The sequence below is a fragment of the Protobothrops mucrosquamatus genome, unplaced genomic scaffold (genome assembly GCF_001527695.2).
Source record: "Protobothrops mucrosquamatus isolate PMUCROS unplaced genomic scaffold, P.Mucros_1.0 scaffold394, whole genome shotgun sequence".
Classification (NCBI taxonomy): domain Eukaryota; kingdom Metazoa; phylum Chordata; class Lepidosauria; order Squamata; family Viperidae; genus Protobothrops; species Protobothrops mucrosquamatus.
This window is the reverse complement of record NW_015386725.1, coordinates 562780-577861: the sequence shown is the minus strand read 5'-3', so window position 1 is coordinate 577861 and position 15082 is coordinate 562780. Positions and strand designations below refer to the sequence as shown.

Genomic DNA, 15082 nt, shown 5'->3' with positions numbered 1-15082 from the left:
GGGTGCATGAACTAATTGGGTCAAGTCCATGGTCGTCATGGAGGCCAGGAACTCCCGAGCCACCGCCGACGTTTCGCCCGCCGATGGCAGATTGAGATCCCCCATGACTATAAGCCTGGGGGTCTCCACCGCCACCGCGGCTATCACGTCAGCTAGCTCAGGCAGGGCCGTTGACACATAGCAGGGGGCCAGGTATATTTACTGTCATTTTGAAAGATATCTACCTTAAAATGATGTAAGAAAAGAATGTTTATAGTCTCCGTTTAATTGTTCATTTTTCTATTTATGAATTGCAAAGTATAATAAGTAAAATTTGTAGATAAAATAGACGCAGAAATCTTTATTGCAACAACAAAAATAACCTCCTTTTTCTGAGTCCTACATTTCCACATTTGATCCTGCCTTTAAGCTCAAAAAAGCATCTGAGCTTTTGCATACAATTTGCCTTAGTGAGTAGTTTGCCTGGAATGCAAATAAATAACATAAACATACACTATGGCATCTGACAAAAGTTACCTGAGGGAGAATATCATTATATTACAAATTCTAATTTTCTCCTTAGCAAATAATTTAAAATCAGCAATAAACCTAATTAAAAAGGAAGCAATAGAGGAGTTTTTTTTAAATAGCCAGGACAATTAATCATTGATTGTGTGCTTAACTGATTCTCTCTCGTTCTTACATTAGCTATAGTTGGTCCTGATGCTCATTTGTTGTAGGAAGGGGTATATAGGATCTATCAAAATACTCTCCGTTTTTTCTTTGCGGTCTCAGAGTAGAGAGATATGGATGATGTTTTATCTTGTGCTTCCATGTTTCTGTACTTATAGTTTGAACTTAGACCTGTGCATAATGTCTTAGCTTCAAAAAGTGTTCAGCCTTACTAATAGTGTTCTGAAGCTGTACCAACTATTTTGGAAATAATTTGAGCTTGAAATAACACTTCCAGAATGATTATAACAATATTAACCCATTCTCAAAGATATTGGAATAGTTGTTTTTGACTCAAAGGGAGATTTTTTTTTAAGCTCAAAAACGTTTTTAATGTCTTATACACCGAAAATTTGAACTTAACATTTTCTTGCCTTAACGTATTACAAGAATAGTATATGTATAATGGAAACAATTTCCATTACAGAAGCACTTTTGGCGAAACTGGAAATTTATGAAGAACAGCAGCGAAAACTTCAGGCAGATCTTGAACAAGTTACGAAGAGGGCAGCTTCACAGGTCAACCTTGTTGGGAATATCTTTACTATTAGTATTAATTATTAATTAATATATTGAAAGTCTTTATGTAGTTAAATAACAATGAAGAAATTGAAAGCAGTTTAAATTTGCTATAATGGGAATAGTTGTGATAAATTGTGAATCACTATGCTGCCTGTAGACATAATATTCTATATATCATTCTGCAAATATTTGAACTATGGCTCTCAAAAAGGGCGCTAGAGTGGTTTTTATGACACTTGTTTTCAAAAAATGTTTTTAAAGAAAAAAATCTTTCTTGAACGTTTATCTGCTTTGCTTTTGGTCTTTCCTCTGGCTGAATAAGCTTGTTTCCAAGATCTGCTAGTTCCCTAAAGAAAGGAGTTTTATATTAAAACAGCAAAGCTTTAACAATAGGAAACCAAACACAGATACAAAAAAGATACAAAAAGACCTCTTTATCCAGGGATGAGGAGAACAAATTTACAATATTATGTTTCAGGATAAAATATTATCTTCTTCCTAAATTGGATGTACTTTGGTTTACTAGTGCTCTAAATATAAGCGAGATATGTATTATTGTATATGGAATATTATGCAACTTCCTAAGGATTTTGTTGAACTGCAAAAAAAGCATATCCATAGAGTTCTAGGGTCAGGATTAGTTGTCCTATAAGGAAAACTTACTTTTGGGGGATTTTATACTTTAGAGAAAGTGAAGCAAGAAAAAGCATTATAAATGTTTATACAATTATGCATGTGTAGAGAAACTGGATGGGCAGTAAAACAAATTCCTGTGTCACAAAACTAGAATTCAGAAGCATTGAATGAAACTAAACAACAGGCGATTCAGAGTAGTTAAAAAGAACTTTACTCCATATTTATCCAATAAAATAATCAACCATGGCACTATCTTTAAAAAGACACACTCATATAGAATATGGATAATAATGGTTGCTAATTATTTCAATAATATATTATTGTGATGCCTCAAGCAGTATGTTTCCCAGTGCCACTTACTTGGGAACAAAGCTAGAAAGGTACTTCTTGCACTCAAGTTCTGCTTATGTACTTAACATTGGCTTCTAAGTCAGTGTTAGAACAAAATACCCATAAGTTTTAATACGATCCACAAGTTACTATTTGCCCAGTTATTCTGTTTATTGGTTTTATTGAACTGATTAATTATTCTCATGTCCTAACTTAACTTGGTTCAGGCTAGTGAATCGGGCAGTGTGGATGAATTACAGAGTCCGCTTTTGGAATGGCAAGAAGCTGTATCTGAATCTGAGGATATGCACCATGAAACCAGAGAGGAAAAATCTGCTATGGCTCTAAGAATGGCACAGATTGAGGAGGAGAGAGAAGGTGAGATATATTGCTTGAAATGTTACTACATCACTTGGATGGATTGTCAAATATTGAAAGCTCATTGGCAGTTTTAGTCAATGTACAGTATGTGTCAATGTATAAGGATATATGCATGCGTATATGTTTGATTTACTGTAGCAGTCTAGTGAAAATTTAGTGAGACATTTTAGCAGCATCTATCTGCCTTTGCCTAGTTTATCTTGCAACCTGATTTAAAGAGTTACAATTACCTGTAATTACTACATATACTGTAGCTAGAAACTAAGTAAAGCAGAGTACATGGAACAAAACTATTTGATACATATAAAAATGCTAAATATCATACAAATTGAAAAGATTTAAACGCAAAGAATTTTTGTACTGTCTGTTTGGGATAGCTGAACTCATAAGATGTCCTTGGCATTGTGCAGATAAAGTACAATAGTGGCCAAAATTGTGGAAACCTTTTGGGAAAAGTGTACAGTAGAAATGCCACCTTTGGTTAAGTTTCCACCAATTTTTCTTCTAATTTCTTTATAACTGTAGCCTTGTTCACTTAATAATACTATCTTACATCGCTTTCTGGGCAGCCAGTCAACTCTTTGCACCATTACTTTAATTTTATTACGTTTTACAAGCTCACGAAATGAAAGAACACAAAAAAAAACCAACCAACTTGATAGCAATCACATAACACACTGACAAATGTCCTCCTCTCAGCTTCAATACATGACATCAATAACTGAATGGATGACACTAGACTAACCGAGTAACGGTTTTGTTCTACTGTGGACTAACCGAGAGATTTGTGAGTACGAGTAACCGATGTTAGTCTACTTCCTTTCGATGGACTATAGTTGGATTCGTTCAACACGAAGGAAAAACTGGTTATTTGGCTATAACTTTTCATAGAATACAGTACAGATAATTGAACAAACTTTGTTGCACTACATTCTTGATTAAATTATCTTTCCATTGATAATATAATTTTATGGTACTATTCCCCCCCAAAAGTGGTGTTATTAGCCATCAGACCTCAGAAATACACCTTTCTCAAAAGGTTTCCACAGTTTTGGCCACTGCTGTATAATAAACACTAAAATAACAATAGTTTTAATCTAATACTATGTTCTAATTTATTCTTGTGGTGCTAGGAACACAAAAAGGATTTTTCTTTAAATTTTCTTTCTTTAATGTGATTTGTACTTTTTGCACACTTTGATTAAATATTTAAATTATTTAAGATACCTTTGAAGGCTTTATGTAGGCAGCTGATTTATCACTCAAAGGTGCTCAGAATTTACAGAATTTAATTTTGTTGGAATATTGCTTTGTTTGCATATATTAAAATTATTTTAGGCCATACTGAACAAACATTGGTATTGTAACAGAGATGTCCATCAACATTTGTATTTTTTTCTAAAACCTCTCATTATATGCATATGTTAATTCAGCAAGTTAACTCATAAACGTTTTACATGAGTTGAACAATATGGCAATAGGTTAGTTTTTAAAAAATTGATTAATATTTAAAGTGACTCCACAGTACTAATATAAACAAAAATGGTTGTTACCACAGGTTGAATACTCTTTCTTACTATTAACAGACCTGTGGAATACTTCAGTTTCAATTCCCAAAAAGTGCTTCAATATGCCCAGAGGCGCAAATATAACATTTATCTGCTTCTCTTTAAAGTCTGTGAAGGGCAACCAGGAAATGACACAGCTACTATAAAGGGTAACAGACAAGTACAATGTTTGTTTGACTGCCTGCTGTAAATATCTCTAGAATCAAACCTGAAGGGTTGTACAGCCCTAAATCCCATTAGTTGTGTACTTGCTTTCTTTCCCATTAAAGAGAACTGAAGTCTTTGCATTCTGTCAATAGGAGAAGGAAATAGATAAAAATAAACCCTCAAATGGATACAATATTTTATAGGGTAGCAAATTACATGCCATATATTCAGTGTGCTAGACTTCACAAATGTGCTTGTATGTTGGCCATATCAGTTTAAAGGCAGATGAAAGACAACATTTTAAAGTTGTGTTTATATTGCATTAATATGATGAATTATTTATCTTCCTATGTGTTTGGCTTGTAGTTAATTTTGCATTTTCTATTGGGTTAAGCATGACTTTTCTGTTTTGTTCCCCACCGTCATCCCAATGTGGTTAAACCTGATGAGCGCTTGGTGTCCCTTCCCCCTCCACTCCTAACCTCCACTGCGATTTGGTCAGCCACTGAGAACATAGTTTCCCATCAGTTTTGTGCATGCAGGATTTTGCAGCCACAACAGCCTATAGCATACTGCTGGTAGTTTTCCTCTGTAGTGTATTTTGCAGAAAATTTTCAGTAGTGTGCTATACCAGTTGCTTGTGGTGCTGTTTTTTTAATTAGCATAAGTTACAAAAGCTGTTTTTTTTAACATGCTTTCTTTCCCTTTGCAATGCCTATGCCTCATTTATGTTAACACAATCATCTCATTTTTGTACTAATACCTGGCTCCATATTTACCTGAGAAGCCACAATTTATAATAAATCATAGTTAAATATCAAAGAACGCCATTATGCTTTCTTTACAGATTCTTTTTTTTTCTTTTTTACTTTTCTTTAAAATGAGTTACTGAATCAATTGCCATTTTGGGAAGAAGGAACCGAAACCTTTTTTAAAACCATATTCAAGTTTTTAAACTATTTTGAATCTCTAGCTTATTTTTGACTTTGTACTGTAGTACTTAATTCTTATCTTATCCAACGTTTGTAACAGCATGGCACCATTAGATGTAAATTATGATATTCAGTTTTTTATCTATCATCTAAATACATTTTCCATCTGAAAATTGGAAAGATGAAAATATTCATAAATTGGGAAATTACATTGTTTCTAAGTTCTACAATTTAGGTAATAAATGTTTCATTTTTTCTTTAGTTTCTGCTATTTGATGCTAATTATTCTAATTATTATATTAGATGTGGCATAAAGTGTTTATTGGTACAAAATCACTGAAGTAAACAAATATTATGTTGTTATGGGATTGGATCCAAAATTGCATATGGTAAGAGTATTGTAAACTGGCTGATTCTATAAACAGGTGTAAGATTATTTTAGCTAATTCTCCATATACATTTGAAAACCTTTGTTTGGGTTATTGGAAAACTTCCTAGGAGAATCTATGTAACTCAATCTACTCCACCAGTGGGCAGAGATAATAATACATAACATCTATTATTTGTTAGTTGGTATTACCTGTGGAAAGAACCAGCTGATGGAACCAGAGTAGTACATATCAGTGGATACAATCATAGCATGATGTACTAGCATGCTATTAAATTGATACTAATACATATTTGAGTGACATATCAGTGATCATAAGATTTCACTTAACACTTGAAGAGGAAGAAAATACTTCCATCTCTTTAAAATTATATATGTTGCTGCCTACTCCATAATCTGCACCGTTTCAATTGGGTGGTATTAAAAAAATCAAGATAGTGGCCACAACCGTGTGATTTAAGCATCTGTTTACATAGATATGGGATATGTAAAAAAGGGACAAAACTTTCATCATGTGGTTGTGCCCCGGGAGAGCCAGGACTACAGCAAAAAAGAGAAAATAGCACTATGTGAATTGAGTTACCTTTAAATTTCTGTGGCTACAGTGCTGAGTATTAAATATTACATTCTAATAAATTTATTATTTTTCCTGATATTTTTTTTGTGTTATGGGTATGCCTGATTTTATCATAGAATTATAGAGTGCTAGGGTCGGAAGAGACTTACATGGCTTGGTCCAAGCCAAGGGCAAGAATCCTTATACCAACCCAGAAAAATTGTCTTCCTTGCAAACCTCCAGCAATGAAAAACCCATATAAGCTGTTCTATTGCTTCACAATTTTCATGGTCGGGAAATTTCTCCTTATTTTGAGTTTGAATCTCTCTCTGGCATTTCCTGTGTACTCCCGGAGATCTCTTAAGATTACAATCAGTGATGCTGAGATCACATCTGCCACTCTTATTTAAGCACCCTAAGAAGTAATCCATGCAATTCCACAGATTTATTTCAAAGCAGCCAGATATTTTCTTACCCAACTCCTTACTTATTTTGATCTCTCCTCCCCCGTCCCCCCAGGTATCTTCTTTTTCAGTTCATTCTGAACCTTAGGCTTCTTGAACCCATCCTTACATATTTAGGTTGTTCCCTGATATTTATATATATAGCTTTTAGCTTATCAGAGCACTCTTCATGCAACCATGCTAATTTCTTCCACTTCCATTTCCTCAATATAGCTAGAGCAATGACATTCACCTCCCCCCTTAATTTTTGCCCAGGTGCTTTTAGTGTGGTTTGGAATCATGTATTTCCATAGAGGTGATCATTTTTATGAGCCCTTTTGTTGGATTTTTTTTGGAACAAATTATATTCTTTAAGTACTATACAGCATAGGTCCCCAACCCACTGGCCAGGGACTGGTAGCAGTCTGTGGCCTGTAAGGAACTGGGCTGCACAGCTGGAGGTGAATGGCAGGTAAGCAAGCGAAACCCATGTGCCCGTGTGCAGGATTAGGTTGCATGCGTGCAACATCCCCTCCCCCATGCCAGTGCTGCTGTTGCCGGTCCGTGGACCCGAAAAGGTTGGAGATTGTTGTGGTAGAACATCTCCGAAATTATTCTTTCTTTTCTTTTTCCTATTCTGTGAATTCTTTTGCCTTTTCCCCTAGTTCTTCATAGTCTTTCTATATTCTTTCCCATTTCTTTCTGTTAGTGACTTTAATGTCTAAAGTGTCCCATTACTTTCTATTAATGTCAGTAGTTTTGATTACTTAGTCAGCCTCTCCTTATCAGCCTAAATCTTCGCATCTGGAAGATAACACACTTCCTTTGGTACCATGTGCAATCTCTTTCATTGTGTGTGTGTGTGTGTGTGTGTGTGTATCTTGAATTTTGAAAATGCAGTATATAAACATCTTAAATAAAAATACATCATTATTTTTGAATAATCAAAAATGTACAGATGTTTGAGCAATTGCAAATTAAACATGATGGATGAAACTATTGGTTCTTTCATAAAATTATTCAGAAATAGATTACAAGGAGTAAACATGACTTTGCCATTTAATTTAGTGGGCAGGTTGTGTGCTTAGGCAAGCTCTTGTGTGCTCAGTTTGTAGAAATGGAAAATATCAGGTTCATTTCCTTGGATTTGTTAGGATAGGTACATGGTATTGCTTCCATCAACAGAATAGGGAAAATATAGTTCCCTTTCTTTCCTGCAGCCACCAGTGCACTTTTAAAATATTTTCTGGAGAACAAGTGATTTCTCTTCAGCAAATTAGGAAAGCCTTTGGAACTGCAGAGGTGAGGAGGGATAAAAAGTGCTGCCAAAGATAGGACTTCCTCTTTCATAGTGTTGGATTGTATCCATAAAATAATCTGTGAAGAAATGCAAAATCTGTTACTACATTATAAAAAAAATCACTGACTCTTGGGTTTCCTGACTTCATGAACTTTATGAAGTCTAAACTTGAATTTTTATCACTTATATGTTTTTATTGTTAAAAATGATAACAGTTGTTCATTTTTAGGAAAACCGAGTCAGTGCTTTAAAAAATGAGCGAAGTATGGAGCCAACTTTATCTTAATTTCTTCTTGCTGATTTTTGTCTGCTTTATATTAAACTTTCAAATGTTTGTTCTTCTCTAATCACACAAAACAGATGGGAATGTGCTTAAAGAATTACTCTCTCACAAAAATGTATTTGTTTAAGTTACTGTATTTTGAAATTATTGTGTCTTATTGACAAATGAGTCTATTATTTTAACATTCAATGTTATGGCTTAATGTCAGTTTGCAGTATGTGATACAGGCTTGTGACTTCCTCATATTATTTGAAACGAGCTCTTTTTGGTAGTAACTAAGCAAAAAAGCTTGTTTAGTTTTATGAAATTGTAGGTACAGATCAATAGTGTGTGATTATGCATTTGTCACACACATAATCCAATCTGTATGGCAGACTTAATTTAAACTTGATTATGAAAGTGGCTGCCCTTTTTGTCAGTATTCATATATAATTTTTTGAAATCCAAAAATGATGCCCATGAGATCAGTACCCTCTGCGGCTTCTTTGGAAATAATAAAAAGCTGATTACGTATTGGTGTTCTGTGGTGCGGGAAATCACAAGGAAAATGAAGTTCTAGAGTGCATCTACCCTATAACTTCAAAAACTTCTCTCTATGTCAGTAATCCCCTTTGAATGTATACAGTTTGTTGTTTTTTTTTGGTCTGATAATGTGATTGCTTTCCTGTGGCACAAAACTGATTGAGGATGACTGGTTCTTTCCTGGCTGCTCTGATCCAGCCATAGTCTCAGGGCAACAGGAGCTGGAGGAGGAATTGGCCACAGGCCAGGGGATTGGCAGGATGCCGCTGGAGAGAAAGAAGACCACTCAGTCCAGCAGGAAACTCCAGGTACGTTGACAATATATTGGTATCTTAATAGGTATTAGATTTTTTTGGGGATGCACTCTGGAGTGTATGTGTTGCATTAACATGTGTAGCGAGACGCTGAAGGTAAACATAATTAATTTAATTTCAGTGCTTTTGAAATATACTATTGCCTTATTAAATTATGGAAGGTTTCAGTGGAAGTGGGTATTATCTGGTAAGATGTGGGATTTTACGTATGTTAATTTTAGTGTATATATATTTTTCTTTAGGAAGATTACGGCTTTGATGGAAAACAGTGCTATGAAGAGTTGAACATCACTTTAGATAGCACTGATTCAACCGAAGGAGAGAACATGGGAGGTTGGTGGCCAGAATACACTTCTCCTAGTACAGGTGTGGCAAACACTAGACAGTTTATTAAAGCATGCACAATGTCTGTCCGTCTTCTTTTTCTTTTTCAAATTCAACCAACAAACCATATTATGTTGTGTTTGTATCTATGTTGAATTCTTTTTTTTTGGTTTGCCTTTTTATTTCATTTTGAAGCATGTGCGTGCTGGATGAACTGTCTAGTTTTGGTTCAGAACTAGAATTCAGTGGTGATTCAAACATGGATACACCTTTGTGAGTAAAGATTATTTTCATTCATGGTAAGAAGGATTTTTTTTTTTAAAAAAAAATAGAGTTGTGTTACTGTTTTCAGTTCCAGGGATAGATGGCCCATTTAAGATAGAAAAGGCTGCATTTATTTTATAAATTGTGATTTAAATTGTTGAAATGAAGCATCTTATTTGTTTTGTCTGGCTCTCCTAAAGTTCAGTTAATTGCTAACATATTTCACATAATAAATTTTCCTTTATAGTGCTAAAACTACACATTCTGAAGAGAATATGTCTGTTGCTCTTCAAATAAAACTTTTTAAATATTTTATGATGTAATAGACATAACAGTAAGTAAAACTTAGAATAGTTTTTTATTAAAAATGTTTGTGTGAAATATTGAGCAATAAAACTGAGGGTGCAGCACTTCATCAGTTATATTAATTTGTTGAAGCTTTTCTAATTAAAGAAGGTTAATCATGCAGACCTTTAAAATGATTTTAATCATTAACAGAGGTTAATCATGCAGACCTTTAAAATGATTTTAATATAAGTACTTACAAGAAGGCATTATTCTCCCATTCTGTTCCATTAAATATGCATGATACTTTTATTGGATAGTTTGTGTATTTGGGTGACAATAATAAGAAACTATTCTTTGAATTACAAAGGTTTACGGACTGTGGTGGAAGAGTTAGAATTGGAAAGAAATAACTTGCAAGAACAGATTCTCTTTTTGGAAGAAAGATGTGGAGACTTGGAAGACAAATTGCAGCTCCAAGGTAGAATGGAAGCTCTGCAGGTATGTGTTAGAACTCTGGTGCCACATTCCACCACTGCTTTTAAGCAATTTGTCCTAACCTGAATTCTGTGCTAAAAATGAACTGGACTGAAATAAATTTGATTGCCTCAGTACAATGCAACTTAAAGGTAAGATGGAGGCAGGGTAATAACTTAATTCCATTCCCTGTAAGCTTTTTCTTAGGTAAGTAATACATACCCTCTCCACCATAAAATTGTATGTCAGCTAGAAGCAGATATAATATTTGTGACTGACCTTTTTTTAATAGGCTTTGTTCAGGTAGTCCTCGGGTTATGAACACTTGTTCAATGATCATTTCAAAGTTACAGCAACACTGAATGAGGGGGACTTAGTTTATGTACATTGTGGCCATTATAGTGTCCTCTAGTCATGAAATCACCATTTACAGCAGTCAATTGGAAAGCCGGCAAAGGGTCACAAGTCACTCCTGCTCTCACTTTTTTACTGCAGCACCCACCCACTCACACCATAATATCTGCCCGCAGCACCTGTCCGTGGCACTTGCCCACCCAGAGTTGTCACCCACAGTTTTACTGACTGGCTTGGTTGCCTGGTATTCCTTCATCTTCCCATTTCACAGTCATATGAGGTCCACACTTAATGATCCATACAACCCTAGAGTTACGATGACAAAGGGACTGTTGGGAATGCCATCACTAAACAACGCAGTCACATAATGTACTTTACCGTTGCATGACTTAGTGACAGAAATTCCAATTGCAGATCTAACTTAAGGGCTATCCATAAGATAGGCATGCATACCATTTAGTATGCATTAACTTGGGTTGGGTGAAAATGAACAAGCTTTTGAGTTATGGAGTCATCTCCAAATACTCTCTTTAGCAAAAATGAATTCTACTTTCATTGATTGAGACACGCTTTCTACAACAATACTTCAATTCCAGAATTCTTAACTCTACATACTTCATCTTTTTGACATAGGATAGGGATTCCTTATTCACTTGGCATCTTAGAGAAAAAAATATTTCTTTATTATTTTAATTGACATGTTCTGTTCTTATTGTATAATATCGATGTATCAATATTAGCTTATATATTAATAAATAGCTTTATTTATATTTTGCCTCAGGTGTGCTGAGATGTACTTCCTCAGAATCTTCTGAATAAAGTCTAGTGAAATATTTTAAATGGCATCAAATAGAAGTTTCAGTATAGGCAAGGAAATAGTCACACAATATACAAGGATGGACATAGATTTATTTGCAATAAAAATAACTACATTCCACCTGAAAAAAAAAAGAATTTGCAAACTGAAACTTGTTTTTGGATGTTTAGTTGCAAATTATAAAAAAAATAGTTTTATTCTTTGTTCTGTTCATTGGCTAATTTTTACAAGTGCACTGATTTCACGTCATTCAAATAAAGTCTTTATAGACACTGGTTGAGCTGTAATGTTGTCATATAATTACTGCTTATTATTGATAACTGATGAATTGCCTGTACAAAGTCTGGAGGGTGTCTGTTATATGTACAGGTATGTATGTGGATAGATATAGAGATATGGAATAGAGGCAGAGAAATGAATAAGCAGTACTTTTATAATAAAAATAAATTTTGTGCTTATAGAATCTGTAAAACTAAATCTGAAATATTAATTGTATATTTCATTTGCATATAACATGTGAAGCATACTTGTCTTTCTAAGCTTCATGTGAACAGATAAAATATTGAATTGTGTGTGTTACTGATAATTCTATTAACGTACTAAATGCACATGTATAATACAAGACAGATTTATCAAACATAAACACCTCAGTGTAAATTTGGATTGTAACAAAGCATTTCAATACAGGTGACATTTGATGTAGAGGAAGAAGGGCAGCTATTGAGGGCTGTACAGGTGTGTCATGCCCATTCTTAAGTTCTACCTTATTTTAGAAGTGATATTTTATATGTTGTCTAATCTATCCACCTTTTTATGGATTTGGATGTATATGAGCCTTTTTCTGTTTATTGCTGATGTTTGTTTGCAGTTTAACTTTGTGTAGTAGTGCTGTGAAGTTGGGTAGACTAACCAGTTGGATAGCATACCCAGTTCTGTATGTCACTGGAACTTGCTTTCTTGCCTTGGTTTTAATTCGATAATTACTTCACTGCCTAATTGTTGAAAAACACATATAAAAATCAGTGAAAGTAAAAGAAATATACCATTCTAAATTAACAAGTTTAAAAATAAAGCCTTTTTGAGTATAATATAAATTCTTGGGCTTTTTAAAATAGGTTTTGCTTTTCATGACTCCTAATTTGAAGCAAGCTGCTCCTACACAGCATACATGAGCATGGTGTGTTTTATATGAACTTATCAGGGTCTCTCCATTTTGATCGTCTCATAGTAAAATTACTTGGAGAACCCTTTCAAAAGGAATTTTGAGTATATTAAAAGTAATACGAGTCTTTCTGTAAAAATAGTTCATTAGCTATAATTACAGAATTTTAACTTATGTAGTTTAAAGTGAATTATGGTCTTATATTCAGTACAATTGATAGTCATGTAAATTTTTTTTTTTGCAGAATGAAAATGATCGTTTGCGGTCCCAACTTGCACAGCTTCGCAACCAGCAAACACGTGATGCAGAAAAACACCAACTTGTTTTTTCTAACTTGAATGAAAAACTTAAAGGGTAAAATAAAACATTGTACAATTTGATTTGTGTCTACCTACCTACCTATATCTGCATATAATAATTAAGAAAAACAAACTCTCTTCTCTTAGATTATTGCTATAGTGATTGGTTTCTGGATATTTAGAAATGCTTGAGCCTTCTACAGACAGTCAGAAAACATGATCTCCACTGGTAATCTCATCCCTTACCACCTTATCACTTGAATATTGTCATCCCCCTAAGAGCATCTACACTTTTTATGTGTAGATTTACTCAAATCTGTTGTACATGGTTATGAGATACTAGGGATCAGAATTGAAAACTGACCTAGGCAAAAAGTATAAAAGAAAGTCCTATTCTACATTGGGTGTTGCATGCTCTATTGGATATATGTGTATAGAAATAATGCCTACTGTAGCTAAAACTAAAACTATTTTGTGACAGATTAAATGAAAGAAATAGTCTACTTGACACTTTGCTCGCGGAGAAGGAGCAGAAGCTTTCAAGTGCAGTGGAAAGATTGGAACAAATAGAAGATATAAGAAAATCACTTCAGGAAAAAGAGCATCTGAATAAAGAATTAAGTGAAAGACTTTTGCAAAATGAACAGAAGGTAAGTTGGACTGAGTCAGATAAATAGAAAATATCTTCATTAAACAGTCAGTCAGTCAGTCAGTCAGTCATACAGCACTATATTCACTGCCCTCCAAAACCTTTAAACCACCTGCAAGTCAATGTGTGTAGTCTTCATTTAAAGATTTCTTGTTCAGTGATCATTTGAAATTATGATGACGCTGAATAAGAGGGATTTATTACCAGTCCACATAATTGTAACTCTTGTAGCATCCCTACAATGCGATAATCACCATTTGTAACCTTCATTGCTGGCTTCTGACAAGCAGAGTTAATGGAGAAGTCGGTAGAAGATCACAAATGGCAATCATGTTACCATGGGATGTTGCAGCTGTGTAAGATTCACTTGTGACTGCCACAACGTCTGTTGTAAGTTTATTCAGTCATACTATGTTGCATTTTATGACTCCCTTAGTGGCGGAACTCTCAATCCCAATTACCATCAGTAAATGAGGAGTATCTCATTGTCATATAATAGAGTAATAGATACGAACAGTAGATTGTTAAAACAGGCTTTCAGTTGCTTGTAGTCCAAATGAAGAGCATTTTAACTCTGTAACAATTTAGTTCTAAGAATAAGCAGCTTTCTGTAAATGTATTACCTTGGGAAAAATTTAATCATTTTACTTCTTTTTAATGTCAATTATCGTTTAGTTGTAGTTGTACTTTGCTTTTTTTTTAAAGAAAAGTCAACTTTGCAAGATTATTATATATTATTAAATTGCATGCACCTGTAATTAACTGCACATTGCTAATAATGAAATAATTTATTTGGTTAATTATAATTAATTATATCAAATTAAAAACATATATTTTTGTGAACCTAGCTGGAAGATGTTTTGAAGAAATGCAGTTCTTACGGAGTAGAATGTTCAGAGCAGAAAATTGTTATCAATGAATTAACAGAGAAAGTGTCTGTCTTTAAAGAAAAGGTAAAAAAACCTAAAGCATTAGTCTTTACGTAAAAATATTGTTTATGTGTGTTCAAGTCTAATACTCTAGCCGTATGTGTTATATATACGTACTAAAAAATCTTTCTTAACTAAAGATACAGTTGGTGAAGGAACTATGATTACTTCCTTAATCCAGGAAATTTTAACTGTATTTTTCTTAATTCCTTGTCTCATGCTACAACCACTTAAGCATGAGCCAGCAGTGTGCTGCAGCTGCCAAAAAAGCCAGTGCAGTCCTAGGCTGCATCAACAGAGGGAAAGTATCAAGATCATGTGAAGTGTTAGTATCTCTTTATAATGCCTCGGTAAGACCACCTTTGAAATACTGTGTCCAGTTTTGGAAGCTTATCAAGGGAGATCCAACCTGGAATTAAGGACAAATTTTCTGAGAGTGAGAACAATTAATCGGTGGAGTGGCTTGCCTCCAGAAGTTGTTGGTGCTCA

General features: G+C 34.2%; 1 protein-coding gene across 1 annotated transcript in view; it reads left to right on the top strand.

Annotated features, from left to right (window-relative positions):
* LOC107287491 (golgin subfamily B member 1) overlaps positions 1-15082 on the top strand; it is a 55655-nt gene that overhangs the window by 20254 nt on the left and 20319 nt on the right. The window contains exons 13-20 of the mRNA XM_015816013.1: positions 1139-1230; positions 2427-2577; positions 8918-9027; positions 9276-9399; positions 10277-10407; positions 12961-13070; positions 13497-13665; positions 14513-14617. Coding sequence (XP_015671499.1) covers positions 1139-1230; positions 2427-2577; positions 8918-9027; positions 9276-9399; positions 10277-10407; positions 12961-13070; positions 13497-13665; positions 14513-14617 — 992 coding nt within the window. The remainder of the gene's footprint in view (positions 1-1138; positions 1231-2426; positions 2578-8917; positions 9028-9275; positions 9400-10276; positions 10408-12960; positions 13071-13496; positions 13666-14512; positions 14618-15082) is intronic.